General features: G+C 45.2%; 1 protein-coding gene across 4 annotated transcripts; it reads left to right on the forward strand.

The window, feature by feature from the left end:
• Positions 1-11: 11 nt before the first annotated feature.
• Positions 12-19,111, forward strand: CPSF7 (cleavage and polyadenylation specific factor 7). 4 transcript variants are annotated; one of them, XM_090260647.1, is made up of 10 exons: positions 12-92; positions 713-821; positions 6,776-6,994; positions 7,804-7,907; positions 8,325-8,497; positions 11,452-11,866; positions 12,209-12,327; positions 14,796-14,964; positions 15,597-15,764; positions 16,188-16,406. In XM_090260647.1, the coding sequence occupies exons 2-9, from the start codon at positions 768-770 to the stop codon at positions 15,757-15,759; spliced, it is 1,416 nt and encodes a 471-aa protein (XP_090116773.1). In that variant the 5' UTR covers positions 12-92; positions 713-767; the 3' UTR covers positions 15,760-15,764; positions 16,188-16,406. The 4 variants fall into 4 exon arrangements, with proteins under 4 accessions (XP_090116773.1, XP_090116755.1, XP_090116747.1 ...); XM_090260629.1 differs by lacking the exons at positions 12-92; positions 16,188-16,406 and adding an exon at positions 18,804-19,111; XM_090260621.1 differs by lacking the exons at positions 12-92; positions 16,188-16,406 and adding an exon at positions 18,749-18,773.
• Positions 19,112-19,306: the final 195 nt, after the last annotated feature.

The raw sequence follows: 19,306 nt of genomic DNA on the forward strand, positions 1-19,306 counted from the left end.
AGTTAGGGGGGGAAGGCGGGATCTGGGGGCCGAGAGCGGTTCGCGCGCTTCGGGCCTAGTCCGGACTCGCCGCCTCCGCCGCCATATTCCCGGTAACGGGGGCGCGCGGCCGGGGGCCGGCAGGGCCGGAAAAGGGCTCGGGGCCGGCGCTGAGGCGGGGTGGGGGTCGGTTGAGTTTGGGGCAGGCGGAGTCGGCGGACGGAGCGCGGCGCGGGCCTTTGTGGGAGGGGGCCGAGGGCGCTGGGCCGGGTCTGTGGGGAGGGAGCGGGGCGGGCCTAGCTGGGGGCGAGGACTGGGCCCGGGTGGGGAGCGGGGGCGTCTGGAGCTCCGGGGCCCGAGGGGACCTTAGCCGGGCCGCCGTGGGGCCTAGGCAGGTGCGCCGGGCTGGGGCTGCGGGTTTTGCCTCAGGCGTTCCTCGCAGCGCCGTCCGCGGGCCCCTCGAGCAGAGAGGCCTGGACTTCCCCGTCGCGCCGCGGCCGGCTGCGGCGCGGCTCGGGGCGGGCCCGCGGGTGATGGGGAGCGAGCCCCGCGAGCCTCGGCGGCCCGGGAGAGCGAGGGGCGGCGCGAGGCCGGGGGCGGGGCGGAGCGGGTGGGGCCGAGCCGGGGCTGCCGAGAGGCTGCGTCTCTGGAGACGGGAGGTTGGCAACCATTGCCCTCCTTCCGACCCGGGACCCACATGCCGCCTAACTCCTGCCTCTTTCTGGCTATGCAGTGGCATCTTTCTTACTTTGTGCGTGTTCCGGACTCGCGATCTGCCTTCCGGAGCCATGTCCGAAGGAGTGGACTTGATTGATATATACGCGGACGAGGAGTTCAATCAGGTGAGGGGTCGCCGAGAGCTCCGGGATGTTCCCGGCGCCGCGGAGGGATCGCTGCCCGCGGCGGCTCCGGGTGGTGCCAGGCCTTGCGTATTTGCTAGGCCTGAGCGTGCCCCTGCCGGGTTTTAAAGGATCCCTTTCGGTCACTTCTGACCTTTCTACTTTGTTAATTAAAGCCTCCAGGCTTAATTTTAAAGGCTTTGATTTAAGAGCAAATAAAAACCAGGTTTAATGGGATGGGGAATTCACCTGTGGAATGTGCTGCCCCAGGAAGCCAGAGTTGGGGATCTGTCTGCTCAGAGACCAGCCACACTTAAAAGTCAGATCTGTGTTGGCTGTAGTATTGATGAGGACAGCGTTGACACCCGTTCCTTTGTAACTCTCACACGGACGCCGGAGACGTGTTCGTAGTCCCCTGTCCGTAGGCAGTGCAAAGGCACCGTGTGAAAACAGTTCATTTAATTTCAGGTCCGTTCTGATTGTTCTGCATCTTCTATAAGTAGCTCGACTTCAGCCTTAAGAAGTCCATAGACATTTTTGTGTTGTAAGTTTTATTGATGTATCTGATTGTTTGGGAGATGAGGGGAGGGGTAAAGGGTTTGTATAAACCAGTTTAAAAAACCCACGTACATACCCGAAGTTGGATTTGTGGTGCCTTTATGTTACATCAAGAAACATCATACAGTGATTTCGCTTGAAAGAATAATCTCATATACAGTTGGATTCTGAGGTCATATCTCAAGAATGTTCCAAAGTGTATTTAAAACTCATTGATATCTTGCCTGGATTGTTTTCAGCACCATTCTCCGGTAAGCTGGTTCTTCCCATTGGCATCATTTAATGGGTACACTGTAGGACTTAGAGACTGGGTAAACAAAAACCAACTAAAGCCCTGGCTGGTGTGGCTCAGCGGACTGAGCGCTGGCCTGGGACCCAGAAGGTCACAGGTTTGATTCCCAGTGAGGGCACATCCCTGGGTTTCGGGCCAGGTCTCTGGTTGGGGGTGTGTGAGATGCAACCAATCAGTGTATCTCTTACACATGATGTTTTCCTCTTCTTCTCCCGCTCTTCCTCTCTATCTAAAAATAAGTAAGTAAATAAATAAAATTTTTTTTAAAAAAGAATAAACTAGAAAAGGAAAGTACATTGCTTGGACCCTGACTTTGATGCAAGGCAACAGAAGAGGTTGAAATATACATGCTATTTTTTTCACTTGGCGTAAGTTTACATTTAAAAAAAAACAAAACTTTATTATGGCTTTTTAACATGAAAATTTAAAAACATGAAATCAGAATAGTGTAATGATCTTGTACCTATTATACAGCTTCACCAGTTATACGTTTTTCTTTTAAGTATATTTTATTGATTATATTGTTACAATAGTTTCAATACCGGTTATATTTTTTAATAGTCATTTTCTGATGTCTCTTCGGGTAAACCGGCCGCATCTACATGTGGCTATTGGTTGACTTAAATACATGATCTTTAAATTTCAAGCAAGTCAAATAATTATTTATGGATAAAAAGAAAGGTTTAGTATGTTAATTTGGCTACAAACCATTGCTTTCCTGAGTTTTCCATGTTACCTTGAGTCAGACTTTTACTAGTTTTTAACAAGTTAGGGTTGGTGTTTTAAATACAAGATAGCAAGAAGAGAAGACTCCCGCAGTGGAGTAGGCGCCCTGCTGTGGGCGGATAACAGCGCTGCTTTGGGAAATGCGCAGAACGGGATCCTTGGCCATAGGTCTAGCCACGTTTGGTCTAAGAAAGTGAGATTTCATTATTTCTTAAGCAGTATAATTTATAAGTAAATAAGACATAGGCCATGTTCAGAGGTCACTGCTTTGTCAGAGTAGAAGTTAGTGGCCTCAACAATTTCTGTCCTCTGGTCTCTTGTTAAAAAGGGTTTTTTATGGGTCTGAGGCCACAAAGATGGTGTGTGAGACCTAGTAGACATTTGTACCAGACAATATCCAGTGCCTAGCAGGTTGGAGAGTGTAGAGTTTGAATACCTTGTGGAAGGTTGGGGGAGGCGTGCTGCCCCCAGTCAGTTAATTTTTGCCAACACTGGTTTTAGTGTAATTTGGAGCTGCTAAAGAAATGATAAAAGCTCTGGCTGGCTAGCAGTGTTAGAAACAGGCCTCGACTGAAGGCAGTCAGTTCAGGTAGTGCTTTAAGAATGTGACTCACCCCAAACCGACCCGTGCACAAAAATTTCGCCACATGTCCTTTGCTCCCCGGGGAAAATGACGGAGCCCTGTGGTGCCCACTCCCTGATCTCTTACACCTGCTGCAAAAGCCTCTTACGGAGCTGCTTTGTGCCCGGTTACCTAGCGAATCTGGACGCTCCTGGCTGCTCTTGGGGAGGGGAGAAGAGCTCCAGGACAGCCACCAAGAGCTCTTCTCTCGAGTGTTGTCTCTGTTCCCTGTGCAAGATGGACAGGCACTTGGCAGAGTATGTCCAGTTCTTTTCCTTCCTCCCATCAACACGTAGCTATTGAACTACCACTGTTTGCTAGGCACAGTGATGGTTCTAGTGGGTTAGAGGGGGGAGCATCCATGTGCTCAAAAGAGGTGTTCCTGGTCTCCCTCTCTTTCTCCTTTCCCCTCTCTCTAAAAACAAACCAAATTATTTAAAAAGAAAAAAAAGAAAAGAGGTGTTCCTGGTGACAGGGAAGGAGGCTGTGAGATGAGGACTGCGGAAAAGGTAATTATAAAACTTACAGTTTTTAGCTTTGGTTACAATGAAAAGAAACAGTGGTATCAATAGGTTGCTTTGAGAAAAGTAAATCTGAGGCTTCGTTACTGCCCTCACTCACATCAGGAGAAGCGGACTGCAGGTGAGCGCGCAGGTAAGGAATTGGTATTCCCACTGAGCGTTCTGCAGGTTCTCTCGTTAACCGGGGAGCCTCGTGACACAATGACAGTTCTTCCTCTGCTGTTAAACACGAAATCCTTTGTGCGACAGTCATTCAGTATTAAATACTTCCTTCTGAAGTAACAGTTTTTTCTTTTTATCTTGTTTTTTAAACATTTTGTTTTATTTTTGCTTTTTAAGTAAAAATTTTATTAACTTAATTTGTAAAATTAGGTTGTTTTTTAATCTAATCCATCACCACATAAATCATCGGCTTATTTGGTAATCAGAAAAACTTCAGGTTGTTAACTGGTTTTTTTTTTTTTGTCTTAATCAACTGAAGAAGTAAAGTGAATTGTTGTCACTAACACATTCCTTGTTTCTTCAATATTGCACCTCAACACAATCCTCAGCAGGCCTACCCTGTGCATCACCAGAACTGTTCCCATCAGCTTCTCTGAACTGAGAGTCTGGCCCCGAGGGACCATTTGACTCTTGTGATAATTTTGCACTTGCTGAATCCCTTTGCGTTTCTTAAAGTGGTAAGGTGGTCCATACAATAAGCTCTTCCAGGCTGAGTCTGTCATCCTCTAAGGTACCCTGAGAGAGTAGGTGGCTCGTCTAGGTTTATAGTATGGGGGCTTCCTGGTGGTACATTTGCCCTCTGAACTATCCAAAGCTGGATGTTGGTTTGCTGCCCAATTATCAGTGGTAATTTTGTATTAACAACTTTCAGGCACACATCTCTGAATCACAGGTACTACAGGGAAGGAATCCCAATTTGATTCCATTGACTGTCCACGATGGTGTGTTTCCTTATTCCCTTTAAGTTCCATTTCAAAATCCTTGACTTAAAAAAAGCAACCTAGTGTGAAGTAGTGCTCTCCAAGGGTTAGATCATTGGAGAGGACCAAGTGCTTTCTCTACCTTGAACCACAGGGGTAAATCACCATAGCTGGTACAGGGATAAATAAGTAAGTGCTTTCTTGTTTTTAAGCTGCCCCTAAAAAGTTTCTCTTGCCATTTTCTTTCTGGCATTTTTTCCAAGGTTTAAACTCCTCCCCTGTGGGGTTTCTTAGAGTATTTGTGATCTTTGAAGTTATTTACATACCTCAAAGTAAAATCCTTTCCCCTTCACTAGCAAAACAGTAGTATTTTCTTAGAATGCATGTTTTTCCATTGCACTTTAGATAAGTAGAGAAACTAAAAGATTGTTTCCAAAAGTTTGTGATGGTATGTAGGTCTGTCTAATCATGAATTCTGTAGTGAGTCTTCTCTCTAGTCTCACTTTTTGTGGTGGTATTGAAGAGGGAAAGTCTTCGGAGCTTCTGTCCTGAGTTCTTTAGATGAGCAAATGCCTCTTCAGGGAACTAGACAAGTCACCTAATGTCGGGTTTTCCTTTATTCCCTATTTTAAAAGACAGCAGTGGGAGGAATGAGCTGTTGTTTCCCTGAAACACTTTGAACTTCTCTCTGCCTCTGTCATTTTGGCAGCAGCATCTTTAGTGCTGTTTGAATGTTAGAGTGTTCACTGAAACTTGTCTGATCCTTAAAAAAAAATCTGAGATAATGACATTGTAAAATCTGAAATATTAAGATCCCTTGAGAGTAGGTGTTGTGGATTTAGGATTTTTTTTGGTATATAGTGTTGGTCAGCTTGAGCTTTTATGACAAAATACTAAAAGTAGGGTGGCTTGTGAACAACAGAAATTTTATTTCTCATAGTTCTGGAGGCTGGAAGGCCAAAATCTGGGTTTTAGATTTTGTGAGGGCCTTCTTCTGGGATGTAGACTGCTATTTGTTTTTTTAATCCTCACTTGAGGATATGTTTATTGATTTTAGAAAGAGAGGAAGTAGGGGGGTGAGAAACATTGACCAGTTGCCTCTTGTATGTACCCCATCTGGGGATCAAACACGCAACCTAGGTATATGCCCTGACCGGGAATTGAACCTGCAACTTTTTGGTGTATGCGGACAATGCTCCGAGCAACTGAGCCTCCTGGCCAGGGCTGGACCAGCAGTTTCTTATCTTCTCACATGATGCAGAGCAGAGCAGAGCGAGCAGTCTCTCACTTGACTCTTAAAATGGCACAAAGCACATTTGTGGGGCTTTACCCTCAAGACATCATCTAATCCTAATTATCTCCCAAAGGCCCCACCTCCTCATATCCTCACACTGGGGAGCAGTGTTTCAGCATATGCATGGGGGGGGGGGCGTTGCGCACAAGCATTCAGTCCGCAGAGTGATATATCACATAGGCACAAAGTATATTTTGCATATTCTCCAGAATAGACATTTATATTGTAAATGCTCACTGTGGCGTAGCTTATGGTATGGGTACGTCTCCTGTTTTCTGACCCTTGTATTTTAGAGGACTTTTCATTGTATGAGTAAACATTTCTGGTATTGCTCAAAGGTGTCTCTCATTACAGGTGTCATGGTAATATGTTGGATATGCATGTCACTTGAGAGATAGGACTTAGGGAAAATCCACCAAAGTTATTACCTTTCCTTTTATTTATTTTTTAATGTTTCTTTGATAGTTATTAGAAAGATGAGTTTTAGAACTTCTCTAAATCATTTGTGTAAATCAGATAATTTAAACCCGTAACTCCCGTTCCTTTTTCCATTTTGGTTCCCATTTTAACATGCCTTTCCCCTGCTTTGTATTTCTAAATAAATACACTTTCTTATGACATAGAATAGTAAGTTTTGTGTAACTTTTGATTTTGAAAATGCGTAAGTTACTGAAATTTCATTAGACACTAACCTCATTGGTAACAGTGGTGAATGCATCTCTTCACATTCTCGGTTTGCATTATTTAATCATCATGTACCTTTTAATTCCCACAGGTGACAGGAGCTAGAAACATTGCAGACAACTAGCAGGGTCTTGGGAGAAAGACCTGTGTGAGCATAATTAAGTGAATTAGTTTTAAATGAGGGAGGTTTTCTTACCCTAGTTTCCTAGAGTGGGACAAGGAAGTTTTGTACGTTTTATAGAGTATTTGACTATGGATTCTAAGTAAACTAGAGTGAAATGGAAGGAACAAAATGAAAGGTTTGCAAATCCACCTTTGCTGACCCCTCATCTCTCAGGACCCAGAGTTCAACAATACAGATCAGATTGACCTGTATGATGACGTGTTGACAGCCACCTCGCAGCCTTCCGATGACAGAAGCAGCAGCACTGAGCCGCCACCTCCTGTTCGCCAGGAGCTGTCTCCCAAGCCCAATAACAAGACTCCTGCAATTCTGTACACCTACAGTGGCCTGCGTAATAGGCGAGCTGCCGTTTACGTGGGCAGCTTCTCCTGGGTGAGCACGGGTAACCACAAAGGCTTGTGGGTGGGCTGGAGGGAGAGCACTGGGGGGTGATGGCATTTTCAAAAATGGATGTTGCACTGTTTTGTGCTCTGATGGGGTTGGATTTCTTTTTCCTGGGATCAGGTTGGATTGATCTCTGAAAGAGAGCTATCCTGAGGACGTTCTGATGCCGAAGAAAGCAATGATTAAGTGGGTAGTTGATTTTTCTGCCATCTTGTTACCACCCCTGACCCTGGGGCTTTATGTCTAGCAGGGTCATCTGTGGGATGAGATTTCAGAGTGAACTCTTGGTGGTCATTAGATGGTCCTGTGATAATGATGGGTGACAGGGATCAAAGACCTTGATAGCTCTAGTACACTCAGGGTAGGTGGTGATTGTTATTCCGCAAGTTATTGTGTGACATGTTTGGGGGCTGGTGGGGGATGTTTTTCCAAATTAGGAAATGCATAAGGGAAAAATTGCTGACAGTGGTCAACTCTAGCATATCAGATCTGTAATTAAAAGCTGCTAGTAATCAGTGTTTGAACTGATGACCAGCCAGCCCAAATGGCAGACAACAGTTAAAATAGGTTTTAATCTTCTTAGTCTAAAGATAGAGGGGTGGGTGGTTTTGGAATTCTGTATGGGTGACAATAAGAAAAGCCTGGACTAACTGAAATATTGATGGGCTTTCGGGTTCCTGTGGGAGGTGCTGGCTATGACTAGAATCCTGTGTTTGAGGGAAGGGTTTGGGACATTCTGGGGTGGGGGAGCAGTGTAGCTCCTGACATTTCTTCCTTTTCCATTTTGCCGGCCCCAGTGGACCACAGACCAGCAGCTGATCCAGGTTATTCGCTCTATAGGAGTCTATGATGTGGTGGAGTTGAAATTTGCAGAGAATCGAGCAAATGGCCAATCCAAAGGGTGAGGTGTGGGTTTGAGAAGCCCCTTTTAGTTTATAACCATTGGGATAACAGGTCTGCACTTTATTTTGACCCTGGATTTTAATCCCTGCCACCCCTGGCCCAGTTTACTACCTTGGTTTTGGCAAACTGCCTTAGAATGGAGACCTAGCTGCAATGTAGTAGAGCATCCATTTGTTGGGGGACAAAGAAAGCTGATTTCCAATTTCAAATAAGTAGGAAAATTATAGACTGACACCTTATTGTTGTTGGTAGTTGTGTGTGTGTGTGTGTGTGTGTGTGTGTGTGTGTGTGTGTGTGTTTGATAAAAGCAAACTATCTTCTGCTTTACCAGTTTTCACTAAAAGTGGAAGAGAATTTCTTTGTTCCTCTCTGTTGTCTAGCAGATATCACTCATTTTTAATTTTTCTTCCTCAAGGTATGCTGAGGTGGTGGTAGCCTCTGAAAACTCTGTCCACAAATTGTTGGAACTCCTACCAGGAAAAGTTCTTAATGGAGAAAAAGTAGACGTGAGGCCAGCCACCAAGCAGAACCTGTCACAGTTTGAGGCACAGGCTCGGAAACGTGAGTGCGTCCGAGTCCCAAGAGGGGGTACGTGGAGACCATCTGTATGACTGGGGGAGGCTGTGGATTTGTTTTTTGTGGTGTAGGCTCAGCCTACAGTGTGGAGGAGTTTGGGGCAGGGTGGTGGAGGTTGTGGGTGGTGCCATGGCCCCCAAATGAGGTTAAATACAAGAAAGAACATTGTGGTTCAGGTTATAGTTTGGTTCTGCCACTGAATCATGTGACCTTGGCCAAGTCACTTTACTACGTGGGCTTATTTGTCCATCTGAACTAGGTACATGATGTTTAAAGTTCTTATCAACTCTAAATTGTGTGTTTCTCTCTAAAATATCAATATATAGTGAATGGGCTTAACTATAAGATATACCTCTGAATTATCAAGAAGGAGCCACTCTAAAATGAAAGTAAGGTATATAAAGATGGCTGTAGTATTGTCATAAACCTAGATGGAAGGGTGCTGTATAAGGAGTTGACCAAAAGAAGTGCTGACGGATGAGAATTTAGTAGAGTTTCTCCAGCATTGCCTGGGGGGTGCCCTTTCAATTACCATATATTTTAGTCTGCTTGGCACTTGTTTCCCGTTAGTGAAGAAAGTTGCATACTGCCTTGGCTCACTGACAGTATCCCTGAAGTGCACCTTACTCCGCTTATGACCCTGTACTCACCAAACTACCTTCTGACACTCACCTGGTTTCCCAACTAGGCTCTCCCACTGGGAAGAAAATGTGCTGACCAGCCGACACAAGTATTCCAGTCTGCTTGGCAGTTATGGTTCTAATTGTAAATTAATAAATTGGCATTCTGGTTTATGAACCAATCTCTTGTGAGTTTGGTTAGTGTGAATTAGTCTCCTAGGGTTGGATCACCCCTAAGAGAACTGTGAAAATTGAGTTTCTGAGGACCAGACCTTGGATTGTCCTGACGTCACAAGGTGCGGCCCCCCTGCAAGGCTCTTCCTGAAACAGCCAACTGCCTTTGCTTTGCTTTTACTATAGTAGGGTGTGTTGGGGGGAGGTGGCAGAAGTCCTCTCAAAACAGTACCTTGTATTGATTGGTTGAAGATCGAAGTATGGCTGCTTCTCTCTTGTATAGGAAGAGCTGTTCTTTGAGCTAGATTGAGGGCCTAAATGATGTGCGGTGAGCTCCCATTGCTCCGGGTTAGAAGGCATACACTTTTCTTCCTTGACAACTTATCCCTTCTGTTTTAGAGTCTTCCTATAATTCAACCCTCTTCAGACTTTCCAAAAATGCATAATTTTAGAGCTGTGTTGGGGTAACATTCCTCCCTCCACCTGGCTGTTTATCCCTTGGTGTTACCTTTCTTTGCTGAAATAGTGGTGGTGACTGGGCGGTGTTTTCTGCTATATTGTGTTGATGGGCTTGGCCTCTATCACTTTACTAGGTAGAGCTGGTGGACTTCCTTCGCTTAAAAATGGTTGTTACTCTTGGGGTTTGTAGCCATAGGTGCAAAAAGGGAACCTTGCAGATGAGAGAACATAGCTGGAAAGGTGGCCAACTTTCAGAGATCATGTGTGCTAATAACCTCTCCTTCCTTCAGTTTGAGAGAAGTTGGGCAATAAGCAAGTTGTCATGTGTTTGAAACGTGAAAAGAGAGACAGCTGCCTGGGCTGGGTAGCTCAGTTGGTTGGAGTGTCGTTCCTCTACGCCAAGGTTGTGGGCTCAGTGTCCAGTCAGGGCACATACGAGGGGCAACAAATGGATGTATAGATAAGTGGGACAACAAATCAGTGTCCTCCCTTCCTCCGTTCCTTTCTCTCTCTCAAATCAATAAATTAAAAAAATAAAAATTAAAAAGGAAAGAGCTAGAGAGTGCCGTGATAGGCACTGGTGATGCACTGCAGTGTAGAGACCACGGTGGTTGCCACGGTGATAATTCCACCTGTGCTTTAATCAGGAGTTGGGGTTACCAGCGAGTTTCAGTGTCGGGAGTGCTTTTCTTTCTCCACTCTTGTCTGCAAACAGCATCTTTCTACTTCTACGACTCCCAAGGCCATGTGATCATGTTCTTCTGTGGAATTCCACATTAACCAGGTTTAAAGCAGACTCTTAAATTGGGGAAAGGGAACAAATTGAATCAAGTGACTTGACAGTGTCAGAGCCATGTTTGCAGCTGTACAAAGACACGTTTGGAGCCCCTGTTGGGTATAACAGCGTATCAGCATGCTGTGGTCGTGTTCCTGTAGGGCTGCTCTGTGGGGTAAAATGTGTGGGCCATGGAAATACAGTGGGAGTCCCCAGATTTGAGATGTGTTTTGTTTCAAGCTTTTGCTGGGAATTCCTGCTGTCAGCTGTGTGCCATCTGTTCGTTCTGGGCAGATCTTTTCCTGGCGTATCTCCCATTTTCTCTTTACCTGTCAATCTCCAATCTTCTGCTCTTCTGTTGTGTGCCTTTTTTAAACCCCACTACTAGTTTAGGTATATGAATGGAGGAAGTGACATCCATCCCTTGCCCTCCCCTCTCTTCCCCCAAATCCCCTAGTCAGAGTGCCCCGGCAAGGAGAACATTCCAAGTCTGCAGCGGGATAGAGGAGGTTGACTAGAACCAGTCTAAGGAAAAAGGCCCTGAACTCTTACGAGGGAACATAGGATTTCAAATCACATTGAATCCAGGTGATCACTAATGAACATATGTGAACACTATCATTTTCTCATGGGTTATTAGGATCCTTCTGCAATTAAAAATATAAAACAAATCTAAGGGTAAATAACATGTGAAGCACTGAGTTCTGGATAAATGACATACAGAATTTAAAGTGGTACTGCTTTCTGGGTTTATGTCTTAACCAAGTTGTCTCTGACCTTTTCTCTCTGAGGTCGAAGAAAAGGCAGTAGATGATTTTACCTTCTTTTTCAGCTGCCTTGTTCCCTTCCTCAGTGTGGTGTCAGATGACTTGCTGAAGGATGGATCCCGTGGGTGGTCTAAAGCCTGGGCAGTAACAATAGTTCTTTTTGCTTCACAGGAATACCTCCACGGGCTCACTCCCGAGAATCTAGTGATTCTGCTGATGGACGGGCCACACCCTCTGAGAACCTTGTACCCTCGTCTGCCCGTGTGGATAAGCCCCCTAGTGTGCTGCCCTACTTCAATCGCCCTCCTTCAGCCCTTCCCCTGATGGGCCTGCCCCCGCCTCCAATCCCACCCCCACCACCTCTCTCCTCCAGCTTTGGGGTTCCTCCTCCTCCTCCTGGCATCCACTACCAGCATCTCATGCCTCCTCCTCCTCGATTACCTCCTCATCTGGCCGTGCCGCCCCCTGGGGCCCTCCCACCTGCCCTTCACCTCAATCCAGCCTTCTTCCCCCCACCCAATGCTGCCGTGGGGCCTCCACCGGACACATACATGAAGGCCTCGGCACCCTATAACCATCATGGCAGGTAAGAACTCTCGTTCCTTTCAGGTCTGAGCGAGGTATAGCAGGGTAGACAGTGAGGCACTTTGTACTTGCGGCGAAAGAAAGTGAGGACTGAATTCCTGTGTTTTCCCTTGTGGAAACTTGTCATAGTGTTGAGTCCTGAGAAACACTTATCCATTAGGTAATGTTTTTATTTGTTTCGTTTGCACCTTAACCACTGGACTCAAACCATGTCCTTCATACCCCTTTCTAAGGGGCTTGATTAAAATGAGAGACGTAAGTGGCTATTAGGGAGGCTGTGAATGTGGAGTGGAGTGAAGACAATAAGGAGTGTGCAGTCAGGACTGGTACTGTTTGTGCGCAGCCGAGACTCGGGCCCTCCGCCCTCTTCAGTGAGTGAAGCGGAATTTGAAGAGATCATGAAGCGAAACAGAGCAATTTCCAGCAGTGCCATTTCCAAAGCGGTATCTGGAGCCAGTGCAGGTAACTCCCCCTTACCTTTGCTGCCTTCCCCTTGCCTTTATTCGTTCCACTGTTTTTCCATGTTTTGTCATTTCCATTGACAAGAAATTCAACAAAATCAAGTTGGAGCACTGTTAGATTCTCAAGAGTGGCACAGGTTGAAAAGCAATATGTAATCTAATTTCTTGGCTTTGGGGATGCTCTACTGCTGTTATTTTAGCCTGTGTCTAGACCTGCCCCGTGAAAACCAACCTAGGGCTTAGATATAAAGAATACCATCTCATTGTGGTATTCGTTGTAGAATGAAATTCCTGCCTCGTGGAGATCTTGACTTCAGGGGGTCTGATGTCTGTGTGGTGGATCCACTGCTAAGTGTAGACACTGGGATTTTAGGATTGATGCCTTAACTATATGGATGATGTGACATGAAATCTAATTACATTTGGGGGTCTAGAGAGAGTTGGTGGCCTCCATGTAGCCTGTCTTAGAAAGAGGCAAGTCTTTTGGGTATCATCTTAAGGCATAATATACTTTCCTAGGTAAGTTTTGCCCTGTTAGTATCAAGTAGACAGAACCAGAAGCCATGACTCTTGAAAGTCCCAGGCACAGAATCTTGGATTTTTAAGAGAAGAAAATATAGGAAGTTTTAGGGTTCTGGTCCAAGTTTCACTTTATGACACTAGTCATGTTCACTTACTTCCTGTGATTTCCCACATGAATGTAAATGTAGACTGTCAGATCTCCAAGTTAACCCTAAATATTATCATCTGTTTTCCGTAATTTCTCAGCTTTGGTTGCAAAATTTGAATCTACAGAGTAGGTTAAACGCAGGAAGTATACATATTCTCTTAAATTTTTTCCCTCCAGAAAATCTTCATTGGCACCTGAATAAATCTTTTTTGTTTTTAAAGATTTTATTTATTTATTTATTTATGGAGAAAGGGAAAGAGAGGGAGAGAAAAATCTATGTACAAGAGAAACATTGACTGACTGGTTGCCTCTCATACGCCTCCAGTTAGGGACCTGGCTCACAACGTAGGCATGTGCCCTAACCAGGAATCTAACCGGCCACCTTTCAGTTTGCAGGATGATGTCCAATCCACTGAGCCACACTAGTCAGAGCTGAATAAATCTTTTTAAATTAAAAAGTATTCGCTGCTCATTGTGACAAGTCAAATATACAGAGGACTATAATGAAAATCATTATTCTCCACCAATTCCTTTACACTGAGAGGATCAGAAACCAAATCTCTCCCTCCATTTTTGTGCTCTCATTCCAGTCACTCAAACCAGAAATATTTATTGGCTGCTTATAAAGTAGGCAAAAATTTCCTCTGGTATTGCTGACAGCCCGGTGTTCCTGAACTCCTCCACAGTTTCTGTTTTATTCTTAGTCCATTGTACAGAGAGGAAGCCGCCAGTCTTCCTTATCACTGGACCCTTGTCTGGTTTCATGCTTCCCTTGCATTATCTTCTGTCCTTAATTCTCCTAACTGAGCTTGGAAAAGCTTTGTGCACGTACCCACCCTGTGGCCACTGTCCCTGGAGGCCTTGCCCAAATTTGGGGAATGAAGGGACTGATTCTTTGGTGGCAGCATAATTTCAATAAACAAAAATTTTAAATATGCATATCTGTATGTATACACATATTTATGCTATATACACATTTTAGATATATATATGTGTATATATGTATATACACAGATTGACTGTAGATTTAAAACAATTTAGACAAGTATGCAATATTAAGTTCTCTATATAAGGACTACCTGCAAGTCCAACTCTTTACAGTTCTGTGTCTTGTGCTCCAGATTTTTTAATGCATATAATAACATATATATACATATATATATAATTTTTTTTTATAAAAATGAAACTCTGTTTTGTAACTTTAGATTAATATACTCTGGACATTATTACATCATGTATAATAATACTTAACAGTTATCGGGCACTGCGCTAAGTGCTTTACATGGATTCCTTTGATTCTATACAGATTAACCTCATGCTCTTTAACATAGCTCTTTAACAACCACATAGCAGTCTGTAGAACCGATATTCTACGGTTACATAGCCAGACCCTGTTGACAGAACTTCAGGTTGTTTCTAAGTCTTTAGTACAACAAATAACACTGGAACAGACATGGTTAAACTTACACATGGTTGTGAATAGAAGTAGGAAGTTTTCAGAATTCTTCGGTCAGAAGTATGCACATTGTTTATTTTAATGGCTATTGTCTCACAGCCCTCGGACAATGATGTGCCAGTTTAGACACCCGCTAGCAATATCTGAGAATACCCGTGCTTCCAGACTGTTGGAACATAGGTGCCGTCCAGTTTTATACCTGCCACTTCTGCCTCGTGTGTTCTACTGTGGTTTTGTGGGACAGCTAGTTACTCTTGGTCTGTGTCCTCCTGAGTTCTCCTTTCGGGCCCGTTGGTTTACTGCCGCTGCTCACCCTTGGCCTTTCCCATCCACCCTCTGTCAGGGGATTACAGTGACGCGATTGAGACGCTGCTCACAGCCATCGCTGTTATCAAACAGTCCCGGGTTGCCAACGATGAGCGCTGCCGTGTCCTCATCTCCTCTCTCAAGGACTGTCTTCACGGCATCGAAGCCAAGTCCTACAGTGTGGGTGCCAGCGGGAGCTCGTCCAGGTGAGCTGCTGGTTGCTTCAGTGGACTGCCAGCCCTGAGCAGCTCTCTTCCAGGGAGGGGCAGGGGCAGGGAAGGAGCCCAGGGTGTCTGGCAGGGGCCTGGCTGAAAGAGCAGACCTAGTCCCTCATGTCTTAACGGGGGAGAAATTAACGTAATGTCTGGAATCCGTGTTGGGTGGGGCAATGGGCTTATATAGTAAAACAGGTAGACTGGTAATAGCTAAGAACATGGGCTTGGAACCCATATGTGCTTGGATTTGAATCCCAGTTCTGCTCCTAACTACCTGTGTGATCCTGAGAATAGAATTACTCAACTTTCTAAGCCTCATTTTTCTCATTTTTAAAAAAGAGATAATAGCAGCACTAATCTTACAGACCTGTTGTAAACATCAGGTGAGGTAATGGATGTAAAGTTCTTGGCACTGGGCCTGATAACATTAGTAAGATCTCAACAAGTGTAACTTAGTGTTTTCTCAAAAAAGACTAGACCTCAAAGAGCTAGACCGTTGGGCAGTGGGTCTGTGACAGAGCGGTGGGAGGCTGGTGTAGACATGACCAGCAGACACCGACACACAGCGCTTTGGGGAGGAATGTGGTAGGCTTTCTGAGTGATGCTGAGGGTCTTTCTAATAGGAAAAGACATCGGTCCCGAGAGAGGTCACCTAGCAGGTCCCGGGAGAGCAGCAGGCGGCACCGGGACCTGCTTCACAATGAAGACCGGCATGACGACTATTTCCAAGAGAGGAACCGAGAGCACGAGAGACACCGGGATAGAGAGCGGGACCGACACCACTGAGAAAGGTGGGGGAAGCCCCGTTCCTCGCCGGTGGGTGGTCTCTCATGAAAGAAAAATTACTGATAGTGCCGATTTCTCTCTCTCTTTATTTTTTTGTTTATTGACTTTAGGTGGGGGGAGGGGGGAGAAACAGCTGTTTGTTGTTCCACTTATTCATGCATTCATTGGTAGCTGCTTGTATGTGCCTTGATCCGGGATCAGACCCGCAGCCTTGGCTTCTCAGGACAGTGCTCTAATCAACTGAGCTACCCGGCCAGGGCTCTCCCTCTTTTTAGAGCAAATAAAGGGAATGGGTGGACTTTTGATTTAGGTAACTGAAAATTCAGAAGGGCAGATTCCTGCCTGTCAGGAGTCTCACCCTGAAATGGACCTGAGATTAAGCTATTTTTGTTTGTTTCTCGGCTGCCTTGTCCTGGTGTCTGAGACAGCAGACAGAATGGCTAAGAGCACAGCACCTGTACCAAAGTGTGAATCCCACCCCTCCAGCCACATTACTTTCTGTTCTACAGCTCCTCACTTTGTAAACGAAGGTAATAAAAGCAGCTGTCTCCTTAGATTGCTGAGTATTCAGTGAGATAATCTGTAGGCTTTTAGCACTTGTAGTACCTATCTATCACATAGGAAGTTCTCAGTCAATAGCCATGTTATCAGCGTTGTTATACATTAACTCCATCAAATTTTAAAGTAAAAAAAATCGAGAAAATTGACCAATACAGAAAAGTAAGGCCATTGCCTACTTGTCTTCAAGGTGCAACATTAATGATTTTAAGAATTAATTCTATTTACAAGGTTTTGAAAATCAGGTTGCTTTAGAAGAAAGCTGGTCTGGACAAAATTATTTTTAATAGCTTTAGAGACTATGGAGGATACTTCAGTAGAAGGATATATTGGTTTTGGGGGAAAAACATTGATAGCAATTTATTTTTAGAAAAAGCAGAAGGGAGGGAAAAAGAGGAGAGAAACATCCATGTGTGGGAGATACATTGGTTGGTTGCCCCTTGCATGCCCCCGAGTAGAGACTTGGCCTGCAACCCAGGCATGTGCCCTGACTGGCAATTGAACCAGTAACCTTTCAGTTTGCAGGCCAGCACTCAATCTACTGAGCCACACCAGCCAGGGCAATTTTCTTTCTTTTTTTTTTTTTAAACAAAACAAACGCAGGAGAGCTGGGGTGGGGATCATATTAACTCAGGTAATTAAAAAGTTGAGAGGCTTGGCTGGATCCAAGGGCTTTAGCTCTGTTTTCATTCTCGACTCGGCAATCCCAACTGAAAGGAAGCTTCTAGCAAAGATTGTTTCTAGTATGTAAGCAGATAAGAGCAGTTGTTGACTTTTTCTGTGGAGATCTTTAAAAGTAGCTCAGACTCTGGCTAGGATGGTGTGTTTGTGGTTCCTGAAGTCTGCTCTATGATCTAGGTGACCTTGGGGTCTCATCTCAGTTTTGTGGTTTAACATCAAACGCATTATGAAAATGTCCTTGGTTTTAGGCCAATTTGGTTGGTGTGAAGTAATGGTAATTGAGGAGGGTGAGGAGCAGGGATAGTTCTCTTGGGTTTCTGGGTGGATAGGTGGAAGGCTGGATGAAGAAGAGAAGGGAAACCCCACCACCACCACCCGTAAGTGCCTGAAGTTCACAAGCAATAACTGGCCTGTAAACAGTTGGAAAAGTCTGTTGTATTTTGCTTAGTGACAGGTTACTACACAGACAGACAAGAGTCTTGTTATGTTTGGCTGCTGCCCTCTACTACGTTGTTTGACACTGTCTGCCATTAACTTAAGCAGAGTTATAGCTGGGAATTTTGTCGTCTTCTGTAGGTGACAGGTAAGTGGGAAAATGAAAAGTTGGTAACGTTTTTTACCTGTCTGCCTTCTTTTTTCCCCCTTCTCTGTTCTTAAAGCCCTTACTCATTCCACGGAATCTTAGAATGCTTGACATCATTGGAATCTAGGGTGCCCCACATAAAATTGCCAGTTAGGGCCATGTGTTCTAGATACCTTTTTTCTGGATCTTGCAGTGGGTTGAGTTTTGGGAGGTGCCTACATATCCTCCAGAAAAGCAGATTCTAGGGCAGGTGGAGCCCACAAACAGCCCTGAGACTTGGGGACCAGGCCGAGGGTGGGCGCTGGAGCAGGTCTCAGTCGGGTCTCACGGCCTCTGCAGCAGGAGCGCGTCTCCCTTCTCTTGCTGGAGGTGGCACAGTTGCTCGTGTTGCTTGTGGGTCCAGAATGGCCACCCTCACCCAACCCTGAAGCCCACAGTGTGTGTCCTGTGCAGCTGACTGGGATAAGAGTGACCAGGGAAGTATTTGTTTGTGCAGAGCACAAATTACAGTCTCTGCGACTGCATTCACTTCAGTAGTTAGAACATGTAACCGCGTGTTACTCTTCCTGGTAGCTTTGCTTCTAACGGCCTTCAACAGAGATGTTGTGAGATCCTCTGAGCATTAGTACTTTGGGGATTGAACATCTAAACCTAAGACTCGAGCTGTCATTTTGTGTCATTTCTTCCACCTGTTATATGGGACTATTTCTCCCATTATGAGGGTTACTCAGTTTAGATAACTGAAAAATCCTGTAACCCAACGGTTCCCAGAAAACCGTCATTTGTCTGGCGTAGGCCCATGACAAGATGAGGAAAGCGAACTCTGAGGCAGATTTTCCAGTTCTGCAATTTCTCTTATGTTGGCAATTCCATCCAAATAATAATTTAGTCCAAGAGAACTGAAGCAGACACTCTAAAAATGTCCAGTTCTCATATTCTCATCCTAACGACTTGGTTCATCTAGTTACCAAGTTGTGACTTAGCAGATTTTACATTGGGAAGATGGTACATAGGCCTCATTTATCTCAAGAAGTTTGTCAGCATTGACATGTCCCTCTCCCTAAGCTCCTGTATCCAATTTCTCACCAACCTCTTCCATCTCTACTGCCTTTCACCCTCTTCCAACGCGCCTGCACCCACATCTCTCATCCTGGACCACTGCAAAAGGTCCGAAAATGAGTTTTAAAAAGCCAGTGCCAAACCATGGGCATCTATCTCTCAGGACAATGGCACAAGAGCCACAAGACCAGGGGCAAGAGAAAGGCCACCACAAGAACAGAAAATACGAGCTGGACGCCCTGCTGCCAACACTAAGATTGGCCTCCGCAGCATACATGCAGTTCATGGTGGGGCGGGGGTGCCAATAAGAAGTACTGAGCCTTGAGGCTGGATATGAGCAACTCCTGGGGCTCCGAGCATTGTATGCACAAGACAAGGGTTATTGACACTGTCCACAGTGCATTCAGCTGAGAACTGGTCCGTACCCAGACCCTGGCAAAGAACTGCATTGTGCTTGTTGCTAGCGCACCAGGCCGGTGCACTGCCCCTAGGCTGCGAGAAGGGGGCCAAGCTGACTTCTGAAGAGGAGATTTTAAATAAAAAACGATTAAAAAAAATTCAGAAGAAATATGAAGAAGAGAATGCCAAAATCAGCAGTCTTCTAGAGGAGCAGTTCCAGCAGGGCAAGTTGCTTGCGCACGCATTGCTTCAAGCCCAGGCCAGTGT

Source organism: Furipterus horrens, unplaced genomic scaffold (genome assembly GCF_987537825.1).
Source record: "Furipterus horrens unplaced genomic scaffold, mFurHor1.1.pri manual_scaffold_2, whole genome shotgun sequence".
Classification (NCBI taxonomy): domain Eukaryota; kingdom Metazoa; phylum Chordata; class Mammalia; order Chiroptera; family Furipteridae; genus Furipterus; species Furipterus horrens.